The 23,797-nt window shown below is 40.5% G+C and overlaps 1 protein-coding gene across 5 annotated transcripts in view; it reads left to right on the top strand.

Moving 5' to 3' along the window:
- Window positions 1-23,797, top strand: part of ULK4 (unc-51 like kinase 4) — a 487,767-nt gene that overhangs the window by 81,289 nt on the left and 382,681 nt on the right. For 4 of the 5 annotated variants that reach the window (XM_070455485.1, XM_070455484.1, XM_070455482.1 and 1 more), the window contains 2 exons: window positions 5,593-5,676; window positions 16,125-16,286. In XM_070455485.1, coding sequence (XP_070311586.1) covers window positions 5,593-5,676; window positions 16,125-16,286 — 246 coding nt within the window. The remainder of the gene's footprint in view (window positions 1-5,592; window positions 5,677-16,124; window positions 16,287-23,797) is intronic. The other variant, XM_070455483.1, reaches the window with a different exon arrangement.

The following is a 23,797-nucleotide window of genomic DNA, read 5'->3' as shown; positions in this document are numbered from 1 at the left end:
GTATCTTGTCTGCCATCTTATCAGGGATGGGAATCCAGTCCAACTCTTTTTGTGAGTGTGTCTTTTTTTTAAAAAATCTTTTCACTCAGCTTAATTGAGGTATAGTTGGCATACCATAAACTGCACATGTTTAAAGATGGCAGTTTGGTCAGTGCTAATATATGTATACATCTGTGCAACCATCACCACAGTCAAGATAATGAAAATCTCCATCGCCTCCAAAAGTTTTCCTGAGCACCCTTGGTAATCCCTTCTTCCTGCCCCTCTCCCAGTCCCCAGGCAACCACTGATTTGCCTTCTGTCACAAAGACTAGTTTGCATTTTTTAGAGTCTTCTATAAAGGGAATGATACAGAATCACATTTTTATTTATTTCTGAAAGTAGATGTGAAGAATCATTTCCCTTGGCACTTACTTTAATTGGATATAAGCTAGGCTGTTTTAGCATAGGGATGATTCTGTGGCCATAAAGTTTGACCACATATTAATGATATGGCAGAAAGCAAAGAAGAACTAAAGAGCCTCTTGATGAAAGTGAAAGAGGAGGGTCAAAAAGTTGGCTTAAAACTCAGCATTCAGAAAACTAAGATCATGGCATCCGGTCCCATCACTTCATGGCAAATAGATGGGGAAACAAGGGAAACAGAGACTTTATTTTCTGGGCTCCAAAATCACTGCAGATGGTGATTGCAGCCGTGAAATTAAAAGACGCTTACTCCTTGGAAGGAAAGTTATGACCAACCTAGATAGCATATTAAAAAGCAGAGACATTACTTTACCAACAAAGGTCCGTCTAGTCAAGGCTATGGTTTTTCCAGTGATCATGTATGGATGTGAGAGTTGGCATTGTGAAGAAAGCTGAGTGCTGAAGAATTGATACTTTTGAACTGTGGTGTTGAAGACTCTTGAGAGGCCCTTGGACTGCAAGGAGATCCAGCCAGTCCATCCTAAAGGAAATTAGTCCTGAATATTCATTGGAAGGACTTGATGCTGAAGCTGAAACTCCAGTACCTTGCCCACCTAATGCAAAGAACTGACTCATTGGAAAAGACCCTGATGCTGGGAAAGATTAAAGGTGGGAGGAGAAGGGAATGACAGAGGATGAGATGGTTGGACGGCATCATGACATGATGGACATAAGTTTGAGTAAGCTCCGGGAGTTGGTGATGGACAGGGAAGCCTGGTGTGCTGCAGTCCATGGGGTTGCAAAGAGTCAAGACATGACTGAGCGACTGAACTGAGCTGAACTAACGACAGGAAGTTATATCCACAAAAATCACTAATGTTTCATGAGAAGAAAGTGTTTTGTGTCCTTGTAACTTTTTTTTTTTCTTTTCTAATTAGTGTTTTTATTTTCTTCAGGTAAATATGTGAGTGAATTGCTAGTTCTTTTTTTTTATATATTAGACTGTTTTATCTTTATTATTATTTTTTTCTTTTTCCATTTATTTTTATTAGTTGGAGGCTAATTACTTTACATCATTGCAGTGGTTTTTGTCATACATTGAAATGAATTAGCCATGGATTTACATGTATTCCCCATCCCGGCCCCCCTCCCACCTCCCTCTCCACCCGATCCCTCTGGGTCTTCCCAGTGCACCAGGCCCGAGCACTTGTCTCATGCACCCAACCTGGGCTGGTGATCTGTTTCACCCTAGATAATATACATGTTTCGATGCTGTTCTCTTGAAACATCCTGCCCTCGCCTTCTCCCAGAGTCCACAAGTCTGTTCTATACATCTGAGTCTCTTTTTCTGTTTTGTATATAGGGTTATCGTTACCATCTTTCTAAATTCTGTGTTAGTGTTAGTATACTGTAATGGTCTTTATCTTTCTGGCTTACTTCACTCTGTATAATGGGCTCCAGTTTCATCCATCTCATTAGAACTGATTCAAATGAATTCTTTTTAATGGCTGAGTAATATTCCATGGTGTATATGTACCACAGCTTCCTCATCCATTCTTCTGCTGATGGGCATCTAGGTTGCTTCCATGTCCTGGCTATTATAAACAGTGCTGCAATGAACATTGGGGTGCACGTGTCTCTTTCAGATCTGGTTTCCTTGGTGTGTATGCCCAGAAGTGGGATTGCTGGGTCATATGGCAGTTCTATTTCCAGCTTTTTAAGAAATCTCCACACTGTTTTCGATAGTGGCTGTACTAGTTTGCATTCCCACCAACAGTGTAAGAGGGTTCCCTTTTCTCCACACCCTCTCCAGCAATTATTGCTTGTAGACTTTTGGATAGCAGCCATCCTGACTGGCGTGTAATGGTACCTCATTGTGGTTTTGATTTGCATTTCTCTGATAATGAGTGATGTTGAGCATCTTTTCATGTGTTTGTTAGCCATGTGTATGTCTTCCTTGGAGAAATGTCTGTTTAGTTCTTTGGCCCATTTTTTGATTGGGTCTCCTTGTAACTTTGAATGTAGGTAAACCTTAATGTCTCAGGGCAGTGCTGACCTACTGGAACTGACCTGAAGTGATTGATATATGTATACCCACACCCACATACATACATACGTGCATACATACAGATCGTGTATAACATAGAGACTGGAGTCCTGACCTTTGGCTCTCTGATAACACCCCAAGGTTATAAGATTGAGGACAGCAGTCCAGACCATGATTCTGCAGAGGAATGTGTGAGACAGCACATCTTAGTTTATGTTTTTTTCCTTCCTCTATTGTCAAGGATACATAATGAGCTAGAGTCCAGGTGTTCACATGTTTTGTCTCTTTTGGTCCAGCACTTCACCATCTGCCACCTGGCCTGTTGTAAGAACTCCCAGATGGTCTCGTTGCATCACTCTTGTGTGCACCGCAGTCTCTTCCCCAGACCTGAGCTGGAGGAGCCTGTGGAAACACATGAGATGCCACCGTTGTCACTCCTACAGCTCTCCCTGCTCCCTGTCTTCCTGCTGCCACAGCTAAAACCCTCTAGCCACCTCTGGGCCTTGGGCACTGCTCCTCAGTTCCCGTATGACCTTTGTCCTCACTACCCTCTTACCCGCTTCCTCCTTCCAGCCTCACTGACCTCCCCATGGGCCCTTGGACCCCCTACACCCTGATACTGCCACCACACTTGTACATTCACGTTTCTTCCTGCTCACAGTGTTTACCTGCAGTTATCTGCCGTTCATCTCCTCTTGCATGGATTTCTGCAGAGAGCCTCCTTCTGAACCTGAGGGCTGTGAGATGAAGCCCTTTGTATACAGGCTTCCTCTAACCCCTTGGCCAACTGTGCTTTTCTTTATAGCTTGCAGGACTGTCTTGCCTTGTTTATTTTGTTTACTTTAAAAAAAATTTTTTTGTCTGCCCCCCTCACTGCGCCCCACTGAACACCGTTAGGACAGAACATTTGTCTGTTTTGCTCACAGCTGCATGACTGTTGTTTAGAAGAGTTCTTGGCACACGGTAGGTGCTTTTTTTCACTCATGAGCTGAAGCATGGCCAGTGGGACAGGAGGGAAGTGAGCAGGAGGCAGGGCTGCAGGAGACGGGATGTGTGACTGTGGAGGTCTCCTCGGCCAAGTTGGGGGCCTGGGTTTTGATCCTAAGAGCAAGAGGAAGCTGGTTAAGAGCTTTAGAAAAGGTAAGGATGTCATCTGACTTAAGTGCCACGAGGATGACTCTGGTTTCAATGTGGACAATAGATGGGAGGATTGTAAGAGAAGCTTCTGCACCCTGCCTGTGAGTAAGTGAAGTAGGAGCAAAATCAGGAGAGGAGTGGGCATTTCAGAAAAGAGTTTATAGGGCTGAATGTGGAGTTTAAGGTCCAAGAAAAAGGACTACAAATAGTCTCCTGGTTTGAGTGGATACAAAAGTCACCGGGAACCCAACAGGAGCTGTTTTGTGTATTTATTTAACATGGAGCGGGAGGCGGAAGAAATCAGACTGCTAAGTGTTGAGGATTTAGAGGGACATGGGATCCTGAGGAAGTCAGTGAAAAGTGAGCATCACCATGGGAAAGAGCAGAGGGGTGTGGGGTGAAGGGCTGTTTTGAAAATGGGAGATGACAGTGAGTCTGGTGGGAATGGGAAGGATCCCATGGAGACACGACGTTGAACATTTAGGAGCAGTAAGGGATAGTCCAGAAGCTAGTGACCCTGAAGGAAGAAGAGCGGGAGAGGACTTGTGAGCCTGCATAGAAGGAGTGGAGGAACCTGCCCTGCTGTGACCCAGGGTGTGAGCAGCAGCCAGCTACAGGTGGAGGCGAGCGCATGGTTCCTCTCTCGTGACTCTCATGATCTCTGTGAAGAGGAAGAGCGAAGTTTTGGGAGGGCAATGGGTTGAAATGCTGTAGTTCTTCGGGAGAGGGACTGGATCAGAGAGAGCAGGCCTGGTGAGTGGCGTGGAAGGTACCCGGGCTTCCCCATCCTACGTCACTCGTGTAGTCTGTGTTTTTGCTGTCACCCCTCCCAGAGCCCAGCTGTCTGACCACAGGCCTGGAGAGAACAAGCCACTGCCTTCCGGTAAGCCTGAGTTTCCCCAGACCTGAGATGATGGAACTCCAAAGGATGAGGTCCTTCGGGCCTTTGTCAAGAGTGATTAAATTATAGGCTAGGAATCTCAGTAGCAGCCAAGGTGGGTAGGGGATAGACTGGGGTAAAGAAAAAGGGCGAGGAACATGGGAAGTAGGGTCCAGGGATGTTAAGGAAAGGTTGTGGTGGATGTCGTGAATAAATGAGCTGAAAGGGAGGCACGTCGTGTTTGAAAGTTAAATTGGGTGCTGAACTAGTGATTTTTGAGCTGGAGCAGCTCCGGTTGATAATGGGTTGATTATGACCATGTGTGGCATTTTATAATTAAGGGTACAGTGTTAATGAGTCACAATTCTCATCATGGGTATTAAGTACTTTTGTATCAGTAAGGTACCACTTCTAACATTTGGACAATCTTAAAACAGAAATAGTCTGTCTCAGCAGAACTTCCTTTCTTCTGCTATAACCAGAGTGTGTGTTTTTTTTTTCACCTTTCTCTGTGGCCCTGGATCGATTCTGTGACTTTATGTGTTAGGTTCCAGGAGAGTTCTTGTGGTTATTTTTCTAACTTAGTTCTTCTGTGCAAGAATTGTTCTTGATACCCTTAAAGTCAGTGTACTCACTGATCCTAGTTACTTGGTTTTGTTGAGCTTCATCTTGCTAGGTAGTATCCTGCGTTTTCCTTGTTCCTATGGATTATCCAGAGATACTACTCCAAACTGCATGTTCTGTGCTTTCAAGCCATTCCAGATAATGTCACACCTTTAGGTAGAAGTATGTATGTCGTAATCTGCGGTTATCGATGGGGTGGTTTCTGTATCAACCAGATCATGCTCTTATCCCTTGGTCCTTTCCATCCAGCTGTTGCTGAGGGGAGCTTATCAACGTCAGGTACGACATACTGGGAAAGAGAAGAAACGCTTTGTGCGTTCTCTGCAGTAAAGGACCCCTCACCGGGCCGTAGTTGGCAGGTTGTAGTTAGTACTTGCGGTGGGGTATTAAGAAGTCCTGCGTCATTTGTTTGTATGAAACCTAGCCTTTTTTTTTTTTTGAAAGGGTTAATGTCTTCTGTGCCTTCGCCTCACTGCCTTTCCTTCTCCTTCATTTTTAGGAAGAAAAAAAAAAGAACCCCCGAGAATGCTGGGCTGTTCCCCTGGCTGCATACACGGTGCTAATGAGGTGCCTTCGGGAAGGGGTGAGGCTCCTTTGTTCTCTGTAGATGCCCGCAATTGTGATACCCCTTCAGGCACTGTGTGAGGATTGTAGCCTGCGGCGGTGCAGGAGCCTGTCGACCAGCACTGCGCTGCTCCTGAATTTAAATAATCCCGACGAGCCACTGTGAGCCCGTGACCTACAGTGGAGCAAGTGAAAAAACCAGCTCACATTCACTTGTTTAAATGTCTTGCTTTTAAAGAGATGATAGCAAATATGAACAATCTTAGTAGCTCTCAATAACATATCCTTAATCCGCCCCGCCCCCTTCCATTTACCAGTAACTCAGTTTAGTAAGCCAGGTGTATGTAGGAAATTTTCTGCCAGCCTCGATAGCCCCAGTGATTATCTTGTCATGTTGCCATTTTGTGGTTCAGAAACAAGGAAGCTGCCACCAGCATCCATTGATTTTAATATTAAGTAGTTGTTATTATGTGATGTGGTTTCTTCAGTTTATGCACATCCCTTCTCTTGCTACTGTTAATGGCTGAAAACCAGCCAGCTGGCCAACCAGCCAACTTGCATAAGTAGCTCCTGTGTGTGACCGTGAGGAGGATTTATAACTGACCTCAAAGGCTGGCATTTTTCTGTTTTCTTTAAACCTTGACATTGTCTCACCCAAGGCACAGCCATAGGCTAAAAGCATTCCTTAAGGAATGAAAAAAAAAAATATGTCAAAACAAACATCTTCCTTTTGAGTTCATTACTTCATGCATGTTATGATAATGGGATGATGTTCCAAGTACAGAAAAATCTCTGCAGTTTTCCCCTAGTGATCCAGAAAGGCACCTAGAGCACGTCCCAGCCTGTAGGGTGAATGCGTAGTCAGTTGTCCCTGTGGGGTATGCATGAAACCAGTGAACTGCGCTGGATCAACAATATGAGAATTAAGTTATCTTTATCTGTAGTCAAAAGACGTGTTTGGGTTTATCATTCAAGGCCTCAAGCTAGGCACACCCAGGGGGCACACGATGAAGAAGGTGGACTTTATGTTCATGCACACATCTACCTGTTGTGGGAGATGAGATGAAACTATAAAGTAGAATCTGTCAAGTGCGTTCACGCCAAAGAACAAAATACAGGAGCTCAAAGGAGAGAGGAGTATTCCAGGAATTTTTTAAATGGTGTAAAGAAAGTTTTAGAACTTTGTATCTTTAATTTATAAAACTTAGATTAATGCTGAGTGAAAGATGGTCGGTTCTAACCCATGAGGTGGTGTCCTTTATTACATATGTCCTCCCCAACCCCATCTGTATTTATCATTGAGTACATACTATGAAGAATGTTTGCTGTGCATGTGTATTGTTAATTGTAACATAATGAAACAGCTAATGATACAATGATAGAGTTAACAGTGAATATGCACACTTGTCTTTTATTCTCTCTTGGTATGTGTGTTGAGTTTTGTATATTTTTCATGAAGAGGGAAGAAAGTCTAGAACTCTCTAATTTGTGAGAATTTTATATGTTTGGAAGACGTTTTAGTGTATACTTTGGCAGCACGTACACTAACATTGTCCCTATAACATGACAAATTCAGAGGTGAACATTCCCCCTAAAAAAGGATTTGTCTTTTCAAAAATAATTCAGTTGTAGCAGTTCTTGAGCAAATTTGTCTAATGTATTCAGGACATAGTTGAAGGTAAAATAATTTTTAAGCCACTTGTCTTCGATGATTTAATTTTTTTAATGTAGAAAACTCTTTTCCCAGCTCCTACTGGTATTTCTGAAAGTAGGTTCTTTTCTTACAGAAGATTATATGGATTGTATGGATGTGGTTAAAAGTGCATACTCTGACTCACTGTTAAAAATCAAAAGGCTGGTTGCTTAGAGAATTCTTTTCTGTCTCTTCTGGATTGAAATTTGTACTTTCTTTCAAGGAGTAACTGCTCTTTTGACTTTGATGATAAACTTCACCAAGGTTTTCTTGTTTTTCTTAAAAATTTTTTTTCTTTTCGCAAATTTTTATTTATTTTGTTTCCCTTTTTGAGTGTATTGCTAAATACTAGATTGATTGATTCTAAATGTTGAACTCTGTATAAATGGATTGGCACCATCTTTTTTTGAGACTTAATTTTTTTTTCTTTTGCTTAAAGTTAGGTTGAGATTGATCCATGTTGATTGATTAAAGTGCAGCTCATCGGTACCCTGAATAATGTGTTGGTGTATGCCTCAATACAGGAACACAGGCACACGTGTATTGGTTTATTTCTCCAGCATTGGCAACTGGGTTCTTTATCACTAGCGCCACCTGGGAGGCCTCTCGTATATTGGTTTATATAGGAGTATCCATTAACCCACATATTCTTGAACATTTGATAGAGTCACAGTTTAAATTTTTGACAATCTCATGAGCATTAAATTGTTTCCTCAGTGTTGTTTTAATATGCATTTTCTTGATTACTAATGAGGATGACCATCTTTTTTGTTTATCTTGGTTTTTGGAATTTCCTGTTTTGAAAATGATTATCAAGTCTTAAGCCAGTTTCTTCTGTTGCTTTGTAGGAATTCTGCATCCCATCATTCTTCTGCCCTACCTCCACCAGCTATTGCTATAAAATATTTCAAGTATTTGAAAAGGAAAGGAAACTAATAGCCTTTATTTCCATCAGCTGTTAATATATTTGCCCTCTTTGCTTTGTTGTAAGATGTGTGTATGTATATATACCCATATATGTGTATTTATTATTTATTCATTTGTTTATTTTCTGAGATGTGTGAAAAATTCAGATGTCATGGTATTCTACCCACAGAAATTTCTTTTATGTATTCTGGATATTAATCTTTTGTTGTTTACATGAGTCCCAGATACTTTTCTATTTTGTGTTTGATCTTTTCGTTTTCTTTACAGTATCTGTTGCTAAGCAGAAGTTCTTAATTTTAATAGATATTTATCAATCCATAAGATCTTTGGTTTTTTCATTTTCTTTATAGTATCTGTGGCTAAGCAGAAGTTCTTAATTTTAATAGAAATTTATCAATCCATGAGATGTTAATCTAACACTAATATGTGCTGTTACATTTTCTTTTTTGTGTGTATTAGTTCAGTTCAGTTGCTCAGTCGTGTCCGACTCTTTGCAACCCCAGGAACTGCAGCACGCAGCATGCCAGGCCTCCCTGTCCATCACCAACTCCCGGAGTCCACCCAAACCCATGTCCATTGAGTCGGTGATGCTATCAGGGAAGCCCAAAAATAAATAAAAGTTTTTGTGTATACTTTTATTTATTTTTGGGCTTCCCTGATAGCTCAGTAGGTAAAGAATCTGCCTGCAATGCAGGATACCCCGGTTTGATTCCTGGGTCAGGAAGATCCCCTGGAGAAGGGGTCGGCTACCCACTCCAGTATTCTTGGGCTGCCCTTGTGGCTCAGCTGGTGAAGAATCCACCTGCAGTGCAGGAGACCTGGATTTGATCCCTGGGCTGGGAAGATCCCCTGAAGCAGGGAAAGGCTACCCACTGTAGTATTCTGGCCTGGATAATTTGCAAAGAGTCGGACAGGACTGAGTGGCTTTCACTTTCACTGCTTTAGTTTTGGCTGTGCCGGCCCTTCGCTGCTGTCGCGAGCGGGGCCTCCTCTCTAGTTGCGGTTGCAGGCTTCTCACTCTGGTGGCTTCTTATTGCGGAGCACGGGCTCCAGAGCATGCGGGCTCCGTTGTTGCGTCCTAGGCTCTAGAGCTCAGGCTCGGTAGTTGTGGTGCATGGTCCTTGTTGCTCCGAGGCACGTGGGGTCTTCCCGGGTCAGGGTCCATCCTGTGTCTCCTGCGTGGGCAGACGAATTCTTTACCATTGAGCCACGAGGGATGCCCACGTTACATTTTCTTCTACAAGTTATGTTTTGTTTTTTCCTTTTTTCTGTTTAGAAGCTTAGTTTATTTGTAATTGTTCTGTGTGTCCGTGTGTGGTGATACGTGTGGGTCCAGTTCTGTTTTTAAAATGAATCAGTTACGCCAGCATCATTGAACGAAAAGTCAGTCTTCTCCCCACGACTCTTTGCTGTCAGCTCTGTCATGTCTGTGTGCATGTCTTTTCTTGGGCTCTCATTAGTTCTGTTGGGCTGTTATCTGTGCCACGCTGTTTAAATTAATTGTCTTTATTTTTTAATAATTTTGAAAAGACACAGTGACATTGTTATCATGGTAATCTTTTTCATGAGTTTCTGAGCTCCTTTTTAACTTTCTTTTTACTTGAAAAGTTGATTCTAAAAATTACATGCAAGGTCACCTGTTGGTATGTTGATTGAGAGTATACGTCTATGAATAAACTTAAGGAGGATTGATAGTAGTGAAAATGGAAGGCATACTCAATGAGAAGACTAACAAGAGAATGACATATTTGGTTTAAAAAACACTGAAATAAGATGAGTGTAGTTCCTTTGGATTCTCCATGACATTCTGCTAATGTATTTAATTCACTGCTAAGTCAACTCTCTCAGATACAGCTCCCATTCTTTAGAGGTAGCATTTATGAAACATATTATGTACTGGCTGGATATAGGAGAGGCAGAGATGATTAAAATACTGCCCTGTCTTCATTTATGAGGAATAGGAAAATGAATTTTTTTAATCTTTGGTTTAGTATGCCATTTCTTGCTGTTTTGTAACTACATTTTAGTTTTCTTCCCTTCTCATGTGTAGTGACTAAGACACTTAAGACTATCAACTTTCATCTCAACCTAGTGTTAGCTGTGTCCCATTATTTTGACGTGTAGTGTTTCCATTATTGTTATTTTATAGATAATCCCTAGTTTAAAATTTTTTCCTGGTCCAGAGTTTTTTATGGGATGGTTTAAACTTTTTCAGGTGGGTGGAATTTTATTGCCTCTTTTTTCTTTTGTTACAGTAACAAAGTTGCATTATTGTATAGATTAAGAATGTCTATTCTATTTCTCTTTTCTGTTTTTAAATTGTAAAATATATATATAATATTTTCCATCTTAGCTATTAAGCATACAGTTCAGTGGTATTAAGGACATTAACATTGTTGTGCTGTTTCTGTTCTTAAATATACTGATATTTTCTGCCTAACTTATTAACCTGTTTATACTTTGAAAACTTAGTAATGTGCCTTATTGAAAATGGGCATTGATTCTGATTTTTACCCGTTTTCCTTCTAATCTGTGCATTGAGAAAAATGTGGTATGGGAATTGTACTTTTTTATTTTAACTCATATGTAAATTTCTTAGAAGACAGTTTTAGTTTTAAATTATAAATTTTGTTTATGTTTCTGGTGCATAGATAACTAACTTTGCCAAGGGATTTTCCTACCTATTCTGTGATAAGGATTTTCTAGTCAAATACATTGGGACATATTGGGTTAAGCAAAGTTGAATGGTTTCATTTGTATTTAGTACTTTTCAGAACTTTTAATTATGAATCCACATGGGAGCATATTGTATACGATGTTTTCAAATTTATTTGCCCACAGACATATCTTATCCTGTGGCAAATTGTAGGATGCACTTTGAGAGAGAAAGGTAGTCTTATTTTGGGACTGTTACGAGTTTATTTAAATAGTGTTCAGTAAACTTTCTTTTTTTCAAAAGATTACCTAAGAGATAATGACCTTGTTTTCCAAACAGGTCAACTTATGATTTCTGTAATTTTAACAATAATAGTAGAAATGTGAGTCAAGTGGTTTTGATCTTGTTACAGACGTAAATGCTCAGGTGGAAAGAGGGAAATATTTAGAGTGAGAGACTTAGGGTGGAACATGCCAAAAAAAAAATCTGGTATAACTTTTTATTTTTAAAAAATTCTGTTTTTATTTTGGCTGTACTGGGCCTAGGTTGTGGCACTTGGACTTAGTTGCCCTGAAGGATGTGAGATCTTAGTTACATAACCAGGGATCGAATCCTTGTCCCCTGCATTGGAAGGCAGATTGTTTGTTATGCATCCTGGACCTCCAAGGAAGTCTCTCTGGTATAACTTTTAAAGAGAGTGTGGCAGTATAGAAGAAACGGTGTCCGTGATGACACTGAGTCATTGTTTCGACTTGGCGTTGGCCTTTTGGAGACTCTGAGCTGGGAGTCAGAGGGTGTGGATTTGAGTCCCCGGTGTGCCACTCTGGAGTAGTTTGGTAGTTGGAGCCCCACCTGATGTTTTATGTGGAGAAAGGTACCTTGCTGGTTGATCTTCCACGTGCTTCTGACTTGGGTTCTCTTTGATGGCTTTCCATTCCATTGCTCTGACCCTCATGTTTGTTGTTTTTCAGTCGCTAAGTTGTGTCCAACTCTTTGCAACCCTATGAACTGCAGCATGCCAGGATTCCCTAGTCTTCGATATCTCCCTGAATTTGCTCAAACTCATGTCCATTGGATCAGTGATGCCATCCAACCATCTCATCCTCTGTCTCCCCCTTCTCCTCTTGCAATCAATCTTTCCTAGCATCAGGATGTTTTCCAGTGAAGGCCACCGACTCTTCATATCAGGTGGCCAAAGTATTCGAGCTTCAGCATCAGTCCTTCCAATGATTATAATATCAAAGACAAATTATGTACTTGGAATCATCACTGTATTGATCCCGGGAATGTTTGGCATTGAACTCACATGGCATATGTTCAGTATGTTCATGAAATAGGGAGGCTGAGAAAACTGACTTTCCTTGAAGGTAGTTATTTTTATCTGGGTAGGTAGCAACCTACTGTACAGTGCACATAGAAGCTGAAAATATCACCTAGAGTGTTTCTACATGTTTAGAGGAGATTAATTTTATGCATTTGTATCTAATCAACCTCATCTTTTTTAAATAACTTGCATAATAGTCTGTATGTAATTATGGGTGCTGAACTGACACCTGGCATATGTTAAAATGTGAGGCTCAAATAATAAATCCTTGGCTTAATTATTCATTTCTGAACAATAGCTTATTAGACAATTTCGATGTAACAAGTTTCTTTTAAGAGGAAATTGAATTTTCAGTTTTTAATTAATGCTTTTAAAAAAGAAAGCTAGTGGTAAATTGCTTATGTATTTAATTAGAGAAAGACAGGACTTGAATTAGAAAGTATAGAGATATTAGTCATTATGTGTATTATCTTTGAAGTGTTTTTGGACACTAGTTATCTAAAATGAGGACAGAGAAGTTAAATTCTCTTGATATTGGATAGAAGTGAAACTGTACAGCTACATTTTCTGTTTTTGTTACTGTCACAGTTTTAAGTTTAATCTTCTTAATAAAGGACGTGTGTGCCATCAATATTGGGTTCTCTGTAGGCATACACCATTCCCCTTGCCTTTATATAGTGAAAGTGGGCAATGTGTATGGGGAATAGGAATGATGCAGGCTTTTTTTGTGTTTTTTTTTTAATATCACTATTCACAATATTTGGAATACTGATATTAGTAGGATGCAATAGGGCTTACCAAGTATAGAGTTGCCTAATGTGTCTTAAAGCGAACCTTTGAGAATGGCATAAAGAAGCAGTCCTGAGTTTTTTTCTGAGTACAGGAGTAGATCAGTTTCCTGACTCTTGGTGAGGTCAGAGGCACACAGCGTGGCCTGGTCCCTGCCAGAGAGAGGTCTGCACCTCCGCTTCTCCTGTGGCAGATACTCTTAGGGGGGAAGCTCCACAGGGCTCTGCAGTTCACACTGGTTGGACTTCTGTGAAAATTGTCATGTTCCTTTAACTGTTCTATCCCGTTACATGCTTTGTAGACTTAACAAATTCTATAGCTCTTCTGTGTCTTCCTCATTTAATACCTGTCTTTTTTAAAAAACTCTTTTTATTATTATTTTTAGTTTCATGTTATTGTAGATGGAGGGAATGGTGCATGTATGACTTTAAGTCTTTGCAATTTGTTGAGACTTCTCTCATGACAGTATGTATGTATAACTGGGGGGAAAAGTTCAGTTCTGCCATTGTTGGGTGATGTGCTTTTTTTCCTCGAAGTAGGTCAGGCTTGTTAATCTGATCAATACATACAGATATAAGTCTCTGTTCATACTGATTGTTTTTTGTCTCTTTTATCAGAGATAGGTATTTAAATTGTTTTCAGTTTTATTGCAGTATAATTGACATGAAATTGTGAGATATTTAAAGTGTACAAAGTGATGATTTGATACATGCATACATGGTGATATATGCATACATTCCCCTATTGAGTTAACACATCAATCATCTCATATTTTATCCTGTTACCTTTTTTGTATGGTAGGAGTAAAGAACATTTAAATTCTCCTCTTTTAGCAAATTTCAATTATACAATATAGTGTTACCAACTAGAGTCACATTGTTTTACATTTGACTTTCAGACCTCATTCATGTTATAGGTGAAAATTTGTACCTTTTACCAACCTGTTTTGAAAGATGTTATTGTTGGATATACACTTATAGATTGACAGTTACTTCTTTTTCTTTTAGTGCTTTAAAAGTATTGTTCCTCTGTGTTCTGGTTTGCATTGTTTCTGATGAGAAGTCTCCCATCATCCTTATCTTTGTTAAGTAATGTGTTAGATAGTCTCTATATGTCCTTTTACTGTCACTGTTTCTACAAGTTTCTCTTTATTATTGCTTTTTAGCAGTCTGATTATGATGTTCAGTTCAGTCATTCAGCTGTGTCTGACTCTCTGACCCTGTGGACTGTAGCACGCCAGGCTTCCCTGTCCATCACCAACTCCCAGCGCTTACTCAAACTCACGTCCATTGAGTCAGTGATGCCATCCAGCCATCTCACCCTCTGTTGTCCCCTTCTTCTCCTGCCTTCAGTCTTTCCCAGCATGCGGGTCTTTTCCAATGAGTCAGTTCTTCAGATCAGATGGCCAAAGTATTGGAGCTTCAGCATCAGTCCTTCCAATGAATATTCAGGACTGATTTCCTTTAGGATTGACTGGTTTGATCTCCTTGCAGTCCAAGGGACTCTCAAATCTTCTCCAACACCACAGTTTATTACTATTATTTTTTCCATTTATTTTTATTAGTTGGAGGCTGATTACTTTACAATATTGTAGTGGTTTTTGCCATAAATTGACATGAATCAGCCGTGGATTTATATGCAACACCACAGTTTAAAAGCATCATTTCTTCGGCGCTCAGCTTTCTTATTATGATGTACCTTGATGTTATTTTTCTTTCTTCCACTTGAGGTTCATTGAGTTTCTTAGATTGGGCTTCGTTGGTGGCAACAAGGGGTAAAAGCACCCATCTGCCAATGCAGGGAGCCATAAGAGACGCGGGTTTGATCTTCGGGTTGGGAAGATAGGCTGGAGGAGGGCGTGGCAACCCACTCCAGTATTCTAGTTTTTTCTTTTTTTTTTTTTTTGCTAATTGCTGTGTCTTCACTAATCTTCTCTAATCATTGAGTCTGCAGAGTCTGATGGGTTATTCCAATTCAGTGTATTTTTCATATTAAACATTATAATCTCTAGTCTTCTGACTTGGGTCATTTTTTAATCTATTTCTTTCCTTCTTAACATGCTTATGCTTCTTTCTTTTTCAGTATATGGACTGTATTTTTAATGTCCATTTAAATGCTTTTTTCTTATTCTTTCACTGAATTTTCTCTTATGAGTCATATTTTCCTGCTCTGTATGTGTGAATTTAATCAGATGTCAGATACTGTGATTTTTATGTTGTTGGGCATTTTTTAAAAGTCTTTTAAGTACTTTTGTGCTTTTCTTTTTTTTTAAAGTCTTTTAAGTGCTTTTGTGCTTTTTCTTGGACTCATTTAAGTTACCTTGAAATAGTTTGATCCTTTTTGAGACTTTTAAGCATTATTAGGACAGTATAGTACAGCCTTTAGCTGAGGTTAATTTGGTCACACCACTGGAGCAATCTCTTTCTTAGGACTTGCCTTGATGCCCTGTATTTAGGTGGTCTTTAGTTAATTATTTCCAGCCCAGAGTAACTTCTGATGATTGTTCTCCATATTCCTTATGATTTTAAAACCATTGTCAAGTTTTTGTTACACTGTAAGTTATTATGTGTATTTTCTAGATTATTTCAGCCTTTTTATGGAAATATGTGGAAAACTGGGGACTTCCCTACTGGCTCAGTGGTGAAGACTCCACCTGCAGTGTAGGAGGTGTGGGTTCGATCCCTGGGTCAGGAATATCCCCTGGAGAAGAAAATCGCAACCCACTCCAGTATTCTTGCCTGGGAAATCCCATGGACAGATAGGGGAGCCTGGGAAGCTACAGTCCATGGGGTCTCAAAAGAGTCGGACACAGCTTAGCAACTAAACAACAACAATAATATATGGAGAATTATGTTAAACTATGTTTAACAATCAACCAAATGTAATAGTTCTGTAATAGCCTGAAAATATGACCATGCCTCCAGATACACCTAGTGCATCCAGGGGCAGGTGATGGTCTTGGTGTCAGGTCTTTATTTATAAAGCCATGGTTATGAAGAAATGACGTGTATATATTTGTCATCCGAAATATTAATAATACCTATTCAGTTTTCTCCTGGTTTTCTTCTCTCTCTGTAGGAGGAACGTGTTGTGAATCACATGGCAGCAAAGATCATTGAAAATGTCTGCACTACGTTCTCTGCTCAGGCCCAGGGCTTCATCACTGGGGAAATTGGGCCTGTTTTATGGTACCTATTCAAGCATTCCACGGTTGATTCTCTTAGGATAACAGCAATATCGGTAAGATGGAGTGTCTTTGGGGGATATATTTGCATGTATTTAAATACCAAGTTTGAAGAACTGTGCTAAATATAGAGTGAATTTCATTGGATAGGTAGAAATCTCAGAGTGGCCGTTGGTGAGAACAGTAATTTGATTTTTCTCCTGAGGCGAGAGGTCTGTCGGGACATTCCAAAAGGATCTTGTGTGATCCTGACATTAGGATTCTAAAAATTATTTGGAGGTGATAGTGGAAAACTGCTGTAGTGGATAGGGTATAGCATTTGGTCTGGTATATTTTTAGTGTTCTTGACTTTTCTTGTTAGCTCCCTCTTTGAGATTTTATGTTCAGTGGGTTTGTCATATGGTTCAAATGAATTGATATTAATGTTCAGGCATTTATGATTTTGTAGTTTTTGTATTCTGATTGTTGAGTACTTCACTTCCATGGTTATAATGACTTGGTGTAAAAGGTCATTCTGTATGAAGATATGTTACTCTGGTTGTATCAATGTAAGGGCCAGTGAAAACAATACAAGCCTTTCTCATGGTTTATTTAAATGCTTCTTTTGATCACCAGTCTTATCTGGACCCTCAGTGTTATCTGGTACCCTCCCTGTATTTCTCGAGTTGACTCATCCTTGTGCTTCTCGCTGTGCCAAATTTCAGACCTTATCTTTATTCATTAAGCCTCCAATCCCACATTTTTCCCTCCTTCATTCTCAGTAAGTGACTTCCCCCATACTTCCCAGATAAAAATGGAGACGTCCAATGGGAATTATCGCAGTGTATGTCTTCTGCGTCTGTGGACCTGTTTCCATCCATACCTATCTTGCCTCAGTTCTTCCCTTCCTCTTACAACTGATGAACTGCCCCTTCTCCTCTCAGAGAAGCTTCTCCATTATTCTTCTATCTGTTCTTGAGAATCTTCAGTCAAATGGTTATTTTTGCTCTTTCCTAAATTTTTAATCTCTCCTTGTCTACTAAATCTTTCTAATTAGCGTTCATGTATTCTTTACCCCGTTTAAAAAAAATCCCACATAAAAACTTATCCAGAGTTTTCTAGGGTGTACCTCCATTTGTTCCCCCATCACCCCAGCCATACTTCTTGAAAGGGTTTTTGCCACAAATGCTCCTTTTTGGCCTGTTTTCAGTTATCTGTCTTAAAAATGTGAATGAACCTAGTCTTGCTGAAATCACTAACGACTTCAATTCAGTTCAGTTGCTCAGTCGTGTCCGACTCTTTGCGACCCCATGAACCGCAGCATGCCAGGCCTCCCTGTCCATCACCAACTCCTGCAGTTCACCCAAACCCATGTCCATTGAGTCGGTGATGCCATCCAACCATCTCATCCTCTGTCATCCCCTTCTCCTCCTGCCCTCAATCTTTCCCAGCGTCAGGGTCTTTTCCAGTGAGTCAGCTCTTTGTATCAGGTGGCCAAAGTATTGGAGTTTCAGCTTCAACATCAGTCCTTCCAATGAACACCCAGGACTGATCTCCTTCAGGATGGACTGGTTGAATCTCCTTGCAGTCCAAGGGACTCTCAAGAGTCTTCTCCAACACCACAGTTCAAAAGCATCAATAATTCGGTGCTCAGCTTTCTTTATAGTCCAACTCTCACATCCATACACGACCACTGGAAAAACCATAGCCTTGACTAGACGGACCTTTGTTGGCAAAGTAATGTCTCTTTTTAATATGCTGTCTAGGTTGGTCATAACTTTCTTTCCAAGGAGTAAGTATCTTTTAATTTCATGGCTGCAGTCACCATCTGCAGTGATTTTGGAGCCCAAAAAAATAAAGTCTGACACTGTTTCCACTGTTTCCCCATCTATTTGCCATGAGTGGTGGGACTGGATGCCATGATCTTAGTTTTCTGAATGTTGAGCTTTAAGCCAACTTTTTCACTCTCCTCCTTCATTTTCATCAAGAGACTCTTTAGTTCTTCTTTACTTTCTGCCATAAGGGTGGTGTCATCTGTATATCTGAGGTTATTGATATTTCTCCCGGCAATCTTGATTCTAGCTTGTGCTTCTTCCAGCCCAGCATTTCTCATGATGTACTCTGCATATAAGTTAAATAAGCAGGGTGACAATATACACCCTTGATGTACTCCTTTTCCTATTTGGAACCAGTCTGTTGTTCCATATCCAGTTCTTTTTTTTTTTTTTTTTCCATATCCAGTTCTAACTGTTGCTTCCTGACCTTCATAGAGGTTTCTCAAGAGGTAGGTAGGTGGTCTGGTATGCCCATCTCTTGAAGAATTTTCCACAGTTTATGTGAGCCACATAGTCAAAGGCTGTGGCATAGTCAATAAAGCAGAAATAGATGTTCTTCTGGAACTCTCTTGCTTTTTTGATGATCCAGCGGATGTTGGCAATTTGATCTCTGGTTCCTCTGCCTTTTCTGAAACCAACTTGAACATCTGGAGGTTCATGTATTGCTGAAGCCTGGCTTGGAGAATTTTGAGCATTACTAGCGTGTGAGATGAGCACATTTGTGCGGTAGTTTGAGCATTCTTTGGCGTTGCCTTCCTTTGGGATTGGAATGAAAATGGACCTTTTCCAGTCCTGTGGCCACTGCTGACTTTTCCAAAGTTGCTGGCATATTGAGTGCAGCACTTTCACAGCATCATTTTATTGCTCAATCCGGTGGATATTGATGGATATATATTTTTTATAATTTTATTTATTTATTTTTGGCTGTTGTACAGGCTTGCTTTCTCTCACTGCAGTGAGCAGGGGCTATTCTTTAGTTGTGGTGCACAGGCTTCTCATTGCAGCAGTTTCTCTTGATGTGCAGCACAGGCTCTCAGGCCTGGGCTTCAGTAGTTTCAGTTCCTGGGCTCTAGATCACGGGCTCAATAGTTGCAGCACACAGGCTTAGTTGCTCCATGGCACGTGGGATCGTCCTGGATCCGGGATGGTACCTATCTCCTGCATGGGCAAGAGGACTCTACCACTGAGCCATCAGCAAAATCCCTGAGGGATATTTTTGAGTTCTTTTATTTACCATGTTATTTTGAAGATCAAGGGCTAACAATCCTGCTCGCTGCATGTCCATAACCAAAGGACATCTGTTTCACGAGCTTCACATTGGTAGAATCCCCTCCCCAAGTTGTGATATTAGTAATTACGAAGAAACTGTCAAAGAGTTACAGATTACACCAGTGAACTTTCGCAAGGCATCTTTGAGTCATATCTTACTTACGGCATTCATTTTAATCCTGGACTTTAAAAAGGAAAAAAACCTGTCTTGCTTTAATTGGGTTTATGTTATCATTTTTATCTTTATGCTCAGCATGGTTTCTTTTCTTGGCAAAGTTCTTGCCAGTTTCCACCAAAGTCTCAAACCTTCTAGCACTTTCTTCATCTGACACGGTGGTAAGCTTCACTCTTTCATCTTGGGCTTCTTATATTTTATTGTCAGCATTCATTTAAATTATTAATTTTTCACTGAAATTCTACCAGTTTCCCCCCAAATGTGTCTTTCTTCTTTTGTGCCCCAGGATCATATTCAGTAATGTGTTAATATATTGTTTTCATATTTCTTTAGTCTCCTTCAGTTTGAAACAATTTCTCAGCCTTTCTGGGAACTTCATGTCATTTATGAGTTTAAAGGGTGTGGGGCTTGTATTTTGTAGGGTAAGGCTCAACCTGGGTCTGTCTAGTGTTTTCCCATTGAACCTCCTTAGCCCCATTGAGGATCCCTACCTATACTAGATGCCTCTGTGATGGTTGCCATATGATGGTTATCTAGTTGTTTCATTCCTTTTATATTAGAAGTTGGCGAATATTTTCTATAAAGGGCCAGATAGTATGTATCTTGGGTTTTGCTGGCCACGTACAGTCTCTGTTCCATATTCTTTTTTTTTTTTTTTTAAGGCTTTATGTTATTATTGGAGTATAATTGCTTTATAGTGTTGTGTTAGTTTCTGATGTATGACAAATTGAGCTGTATGTATACATATATCCTCTCCCTCCTGGGTCTCCTTTCTACCTCACCTGATCCCACCTCACTAGGTCCCATATTCTTTTTGTTTTATTTTTCTGTTTGTTTTCTGTAACTCGTTAAAAATGTAAAAACTGTTGCGCATTCTACTTAAGAGCAGTGCAAAAATAGGCCTTTGGTATTGGTTGGAATTCTGTCCTAAGGATGCGCTTTCCCTTCTCTCACATATATGTGTGTGTTTGTATCATCATGATCAGGGATGCCTGTTTTATTTGATGAAGTGTAATGTCATATTACTGTTACCACTGTTACTATATATTGTTTGGATGCTCAGATCTTGCTCGAAGCCCTCCAAGCTGGCTTTTGTGTCCTGCTGATCTATTTCTGTCATTGCTTGATCACTTGATTCCTTTCTGAAACCATGAAGTTTCTGAACTACTTTTGGACTTTCACTCTGCCAACCCTGGAACCAATCATTTCTCCAAGGAAGCTTTGATGTTTAGAACCCACAGTCTGGGTGATGTGCTTACTGCTTTGGGGTTTTATTGTTTTCAGGCCTTCTAAGTATTCAGAGAGAGAAAAAAAAGTGTATATACCCATGTATACATATGGAGCTTCCCAGGTGGTGCAGTAGTAAAGAATCTGCCTGCCAGTGCGGGAGACATGGGCTCCATCCCTGGGTCAGGAAGATCCCCTGGAGAAGGGAATGGCTATTCATTCCAGTAGTTTAGCCTGGAAAATTTCATGGACGGAGGAGCCTGGTGGACTACAATCCATGGGGTCTCCAAGACTTGGACACAACTGAGCGACTAATCACACACGCATGCAACATATACACACACATATAGAGTTATTCTTACATCTATCATTGTAGGTATTTGGAACAAAACTCATGTATTCATACTGATACTTCCAATTTTAATCCAATATATTATAATTCTTTCTAGACCTCCCATTTTCTATATTTGTAAATCCCTTCTTGGATAGAAACCTGGTTCCCATTATTCTCAGTATATTTATTCATCTGTTCAATTCAGTGTAGCAGACTCTGTCCCCTCTGGCCTCCTCCTCCTCTGTGTCTTCATCCTCCTGCCTTGCCACTGCCACTCTACTTCCTGGGCCCCATGAACAAAGGCCCCCATTCCTGTGTCTGCCCCCTTTCTTCAGAATCTGATGTATTATCTTTGGGAGGGGAAGGAAAGTGAAGTTAGATGAAGGAAAGCAAAGGCCTCGATGTCATTTTTGTTGCTTCATCTTCCTTATTTCCTTCCCCTTTGCTGCTTGTATCCAGCTAGTCAACCTGTCCTTTGACTGTAATTCATAAATACAGCCCAGGACTGTGTGCCTCTCTCTGCAGCTCTGTTGTTACCCCTGAAATCCAGGCCACCACCACCTCTCACTCAGACTGGCCTAGTCATCTCTTGGCCCCATCAGTTCAGTCGCTCAGTCGTGTCCGACTCTTTGCGAGCCCATGAATCGCAGCACGCCAGGCCTCCCTGTCCATCATCAACTCCCGGAGTTTACTCAAAGTTATGTGCATTGAGTTGGTGATGCCATCCAACCATCTCATCCTCTGTCGTTCCCTTCTCCTCCCGTCCCCAGTCCCTGCCAGGATCAGGGTCTTTTCCAATGAGTCAGCTCTTCACATGAGGTGGCCAAAGTATTGGAGTTTCAGCTTCAGCATCAGTCCTTCCAATGAACACCCAGGACTGATCTCCTTTAGGATGGACTGGTTGGATCTCCTTGCAGTCCAAGGGACTCTCAAGAGTCTTCTCCAACACCACAGTTCAAAAGTATCAATTCTTTGGCACACAGCTTTCTTCACAATCCAACTCTCACATCCATACATGATCACTGGAAAAACCATAGCCTTGACTAGACAGACCTTTGTTGGCAAAGTAATGTCTCTGCTTTTTAATATGCTATCTATGTTGGTCATAACTTTCCTTCCAAGGAGTAAGTGTCTTTTAATTTCATGGCTGCAATCACCATCTGCAGTGATTTTGGAGCCCAAAAAAATAGTCTTACACTGTTTCAACTGTTTCCCCATCTATTTCCCATGAAGTGATGGGACCAGATGCCATGATCTTAGTTTTCTGAATGTTGAGCTTTAAGCCAACTTTTTCACTCTCTTTCACTTTCATCAAGAGGCTTTTTAGTTCCTCTTCACTTTCTGCCATATGGGTGGTGTCATCTGCATATCTGACGTTATTGCTATTTGTCCCGGCAATCTAGATTCCAGCTTGTGCTTCTTCCAGCCCCGCATTTCTCATGATGTACTCTGCACATAAGTTAAACGAGCAGGGTGCCCCATAGAGTCCCCTATACCAATGTGGGCCTCAGATGAGCAGCATTAAATAACCTAGGAATTTGTAAGAAACATGGGTTTTTGAACCCTGACCCAGAGCTACTGTGTCAGAGTCTCTGAAGGGAGAGGCTCAGTAATCTGCGTTCTAACAAGCACTTCTAATGCCTGCTGAGGTTTGAGAACCACTGCCCTAGGCCTTGAAGCTCTTGGAAAACACTGCCCTGGGTGTAGCGTGAAAGATGGCTAATTAATCCTTCCCCCTCAGGAATGGCATCCATTGCTTAGGGATTTGTGGTTGAAGGGAGTGGACCTGACTTGGGAAATGTGTTGAATTGATGAGAGGATTTCTGGATTTATTAGGTTTGTAGGGAATCTCTATATGAACCACAGTGGGAACCAGAGAAACCTTTAGAGTTAGATTGAATAGAATGGCTCCAGTGAGGGAGGTGACTGGGCTATTTACAATCCCTGGTGTGCTGAGCGAAAGAGTGACAAAGTGAAGTGTTTCAGGGTGGTGGTTCACCCTGGGGTTGTAGGAGAACTTTTCAGCAACACTGACTACTTCCTCCTCTCTCTCTACCCGCTGCCCCTTTCCCATGTATCTTAAGGTCTCAGAGGTCAGATGAGGGGGTATAGAGTTTGAAAAAGTCCCCAAGGTAATTTTGATATGACATTAAAAAAATCATTCAAGAGACAGGAAAGAAATCGTTCTTAAACTTATTCCACAGTGATTCTGTTAATGTTTGTAATAGGTATGCAGCCTTCACTTCCAAATTAGTCTCTTTCCTAGACACTGCTTTAATAAATAGATGGTTAAAAATTCTGGAAAATATGGGTAAATCTATGGCTGATTCATGTTGATGTTTGGTAGAAACCAATGCAATACTGTAAAGCAATTATCCTTCACTTAAAAAAATGTTTATGAAAAAACTGGAGATAACACAATGTTCTTTTTGAGGTAAACTTTATAGTGAATTTCGAACTGAAAATGTTCTTTCCAGCTATAAAATGTACTTTCAAACTCTGTTTCAATAAGCAAATATTTTAAACACCAAATCACTGAAAATCAGTCTTGAGATTTTATTTTTTTAAATTTGGGGAATACAAGTACTCATATGCTCTTAAGCCTCTGTGAACTCTTAACTGTGTTTTATATCTAGAAGTGACGAATTGCAAGAAATAACCTTTATGAGTTTTTCCAAATGGAATATAAGTTAGGCATTTGAGTGCCTTTCTGAAGACAGGACCTTACAGTTGCCCTCATATTGCTTT

Source organism: Odocoileus virginianus, chromosome 26 (assembly GCF_023699985.2).
Source record: "Odocoileus virginianus isolate 20LAN1187 ecotype Illinois chromosome 26, Ovbor_1.2, whole genome shotgun sequence".
In the NCBI taxonomy this organism is placed as follows: Eukaryota; Metazoa; Chordata; class Mammalia; order Artiodactyla; family Cervidae; genus Odocoileus; species Odocoileus virginianus.
This window is presented reverse-complemented; position numbering and strand designations above follow the sequence as displayed.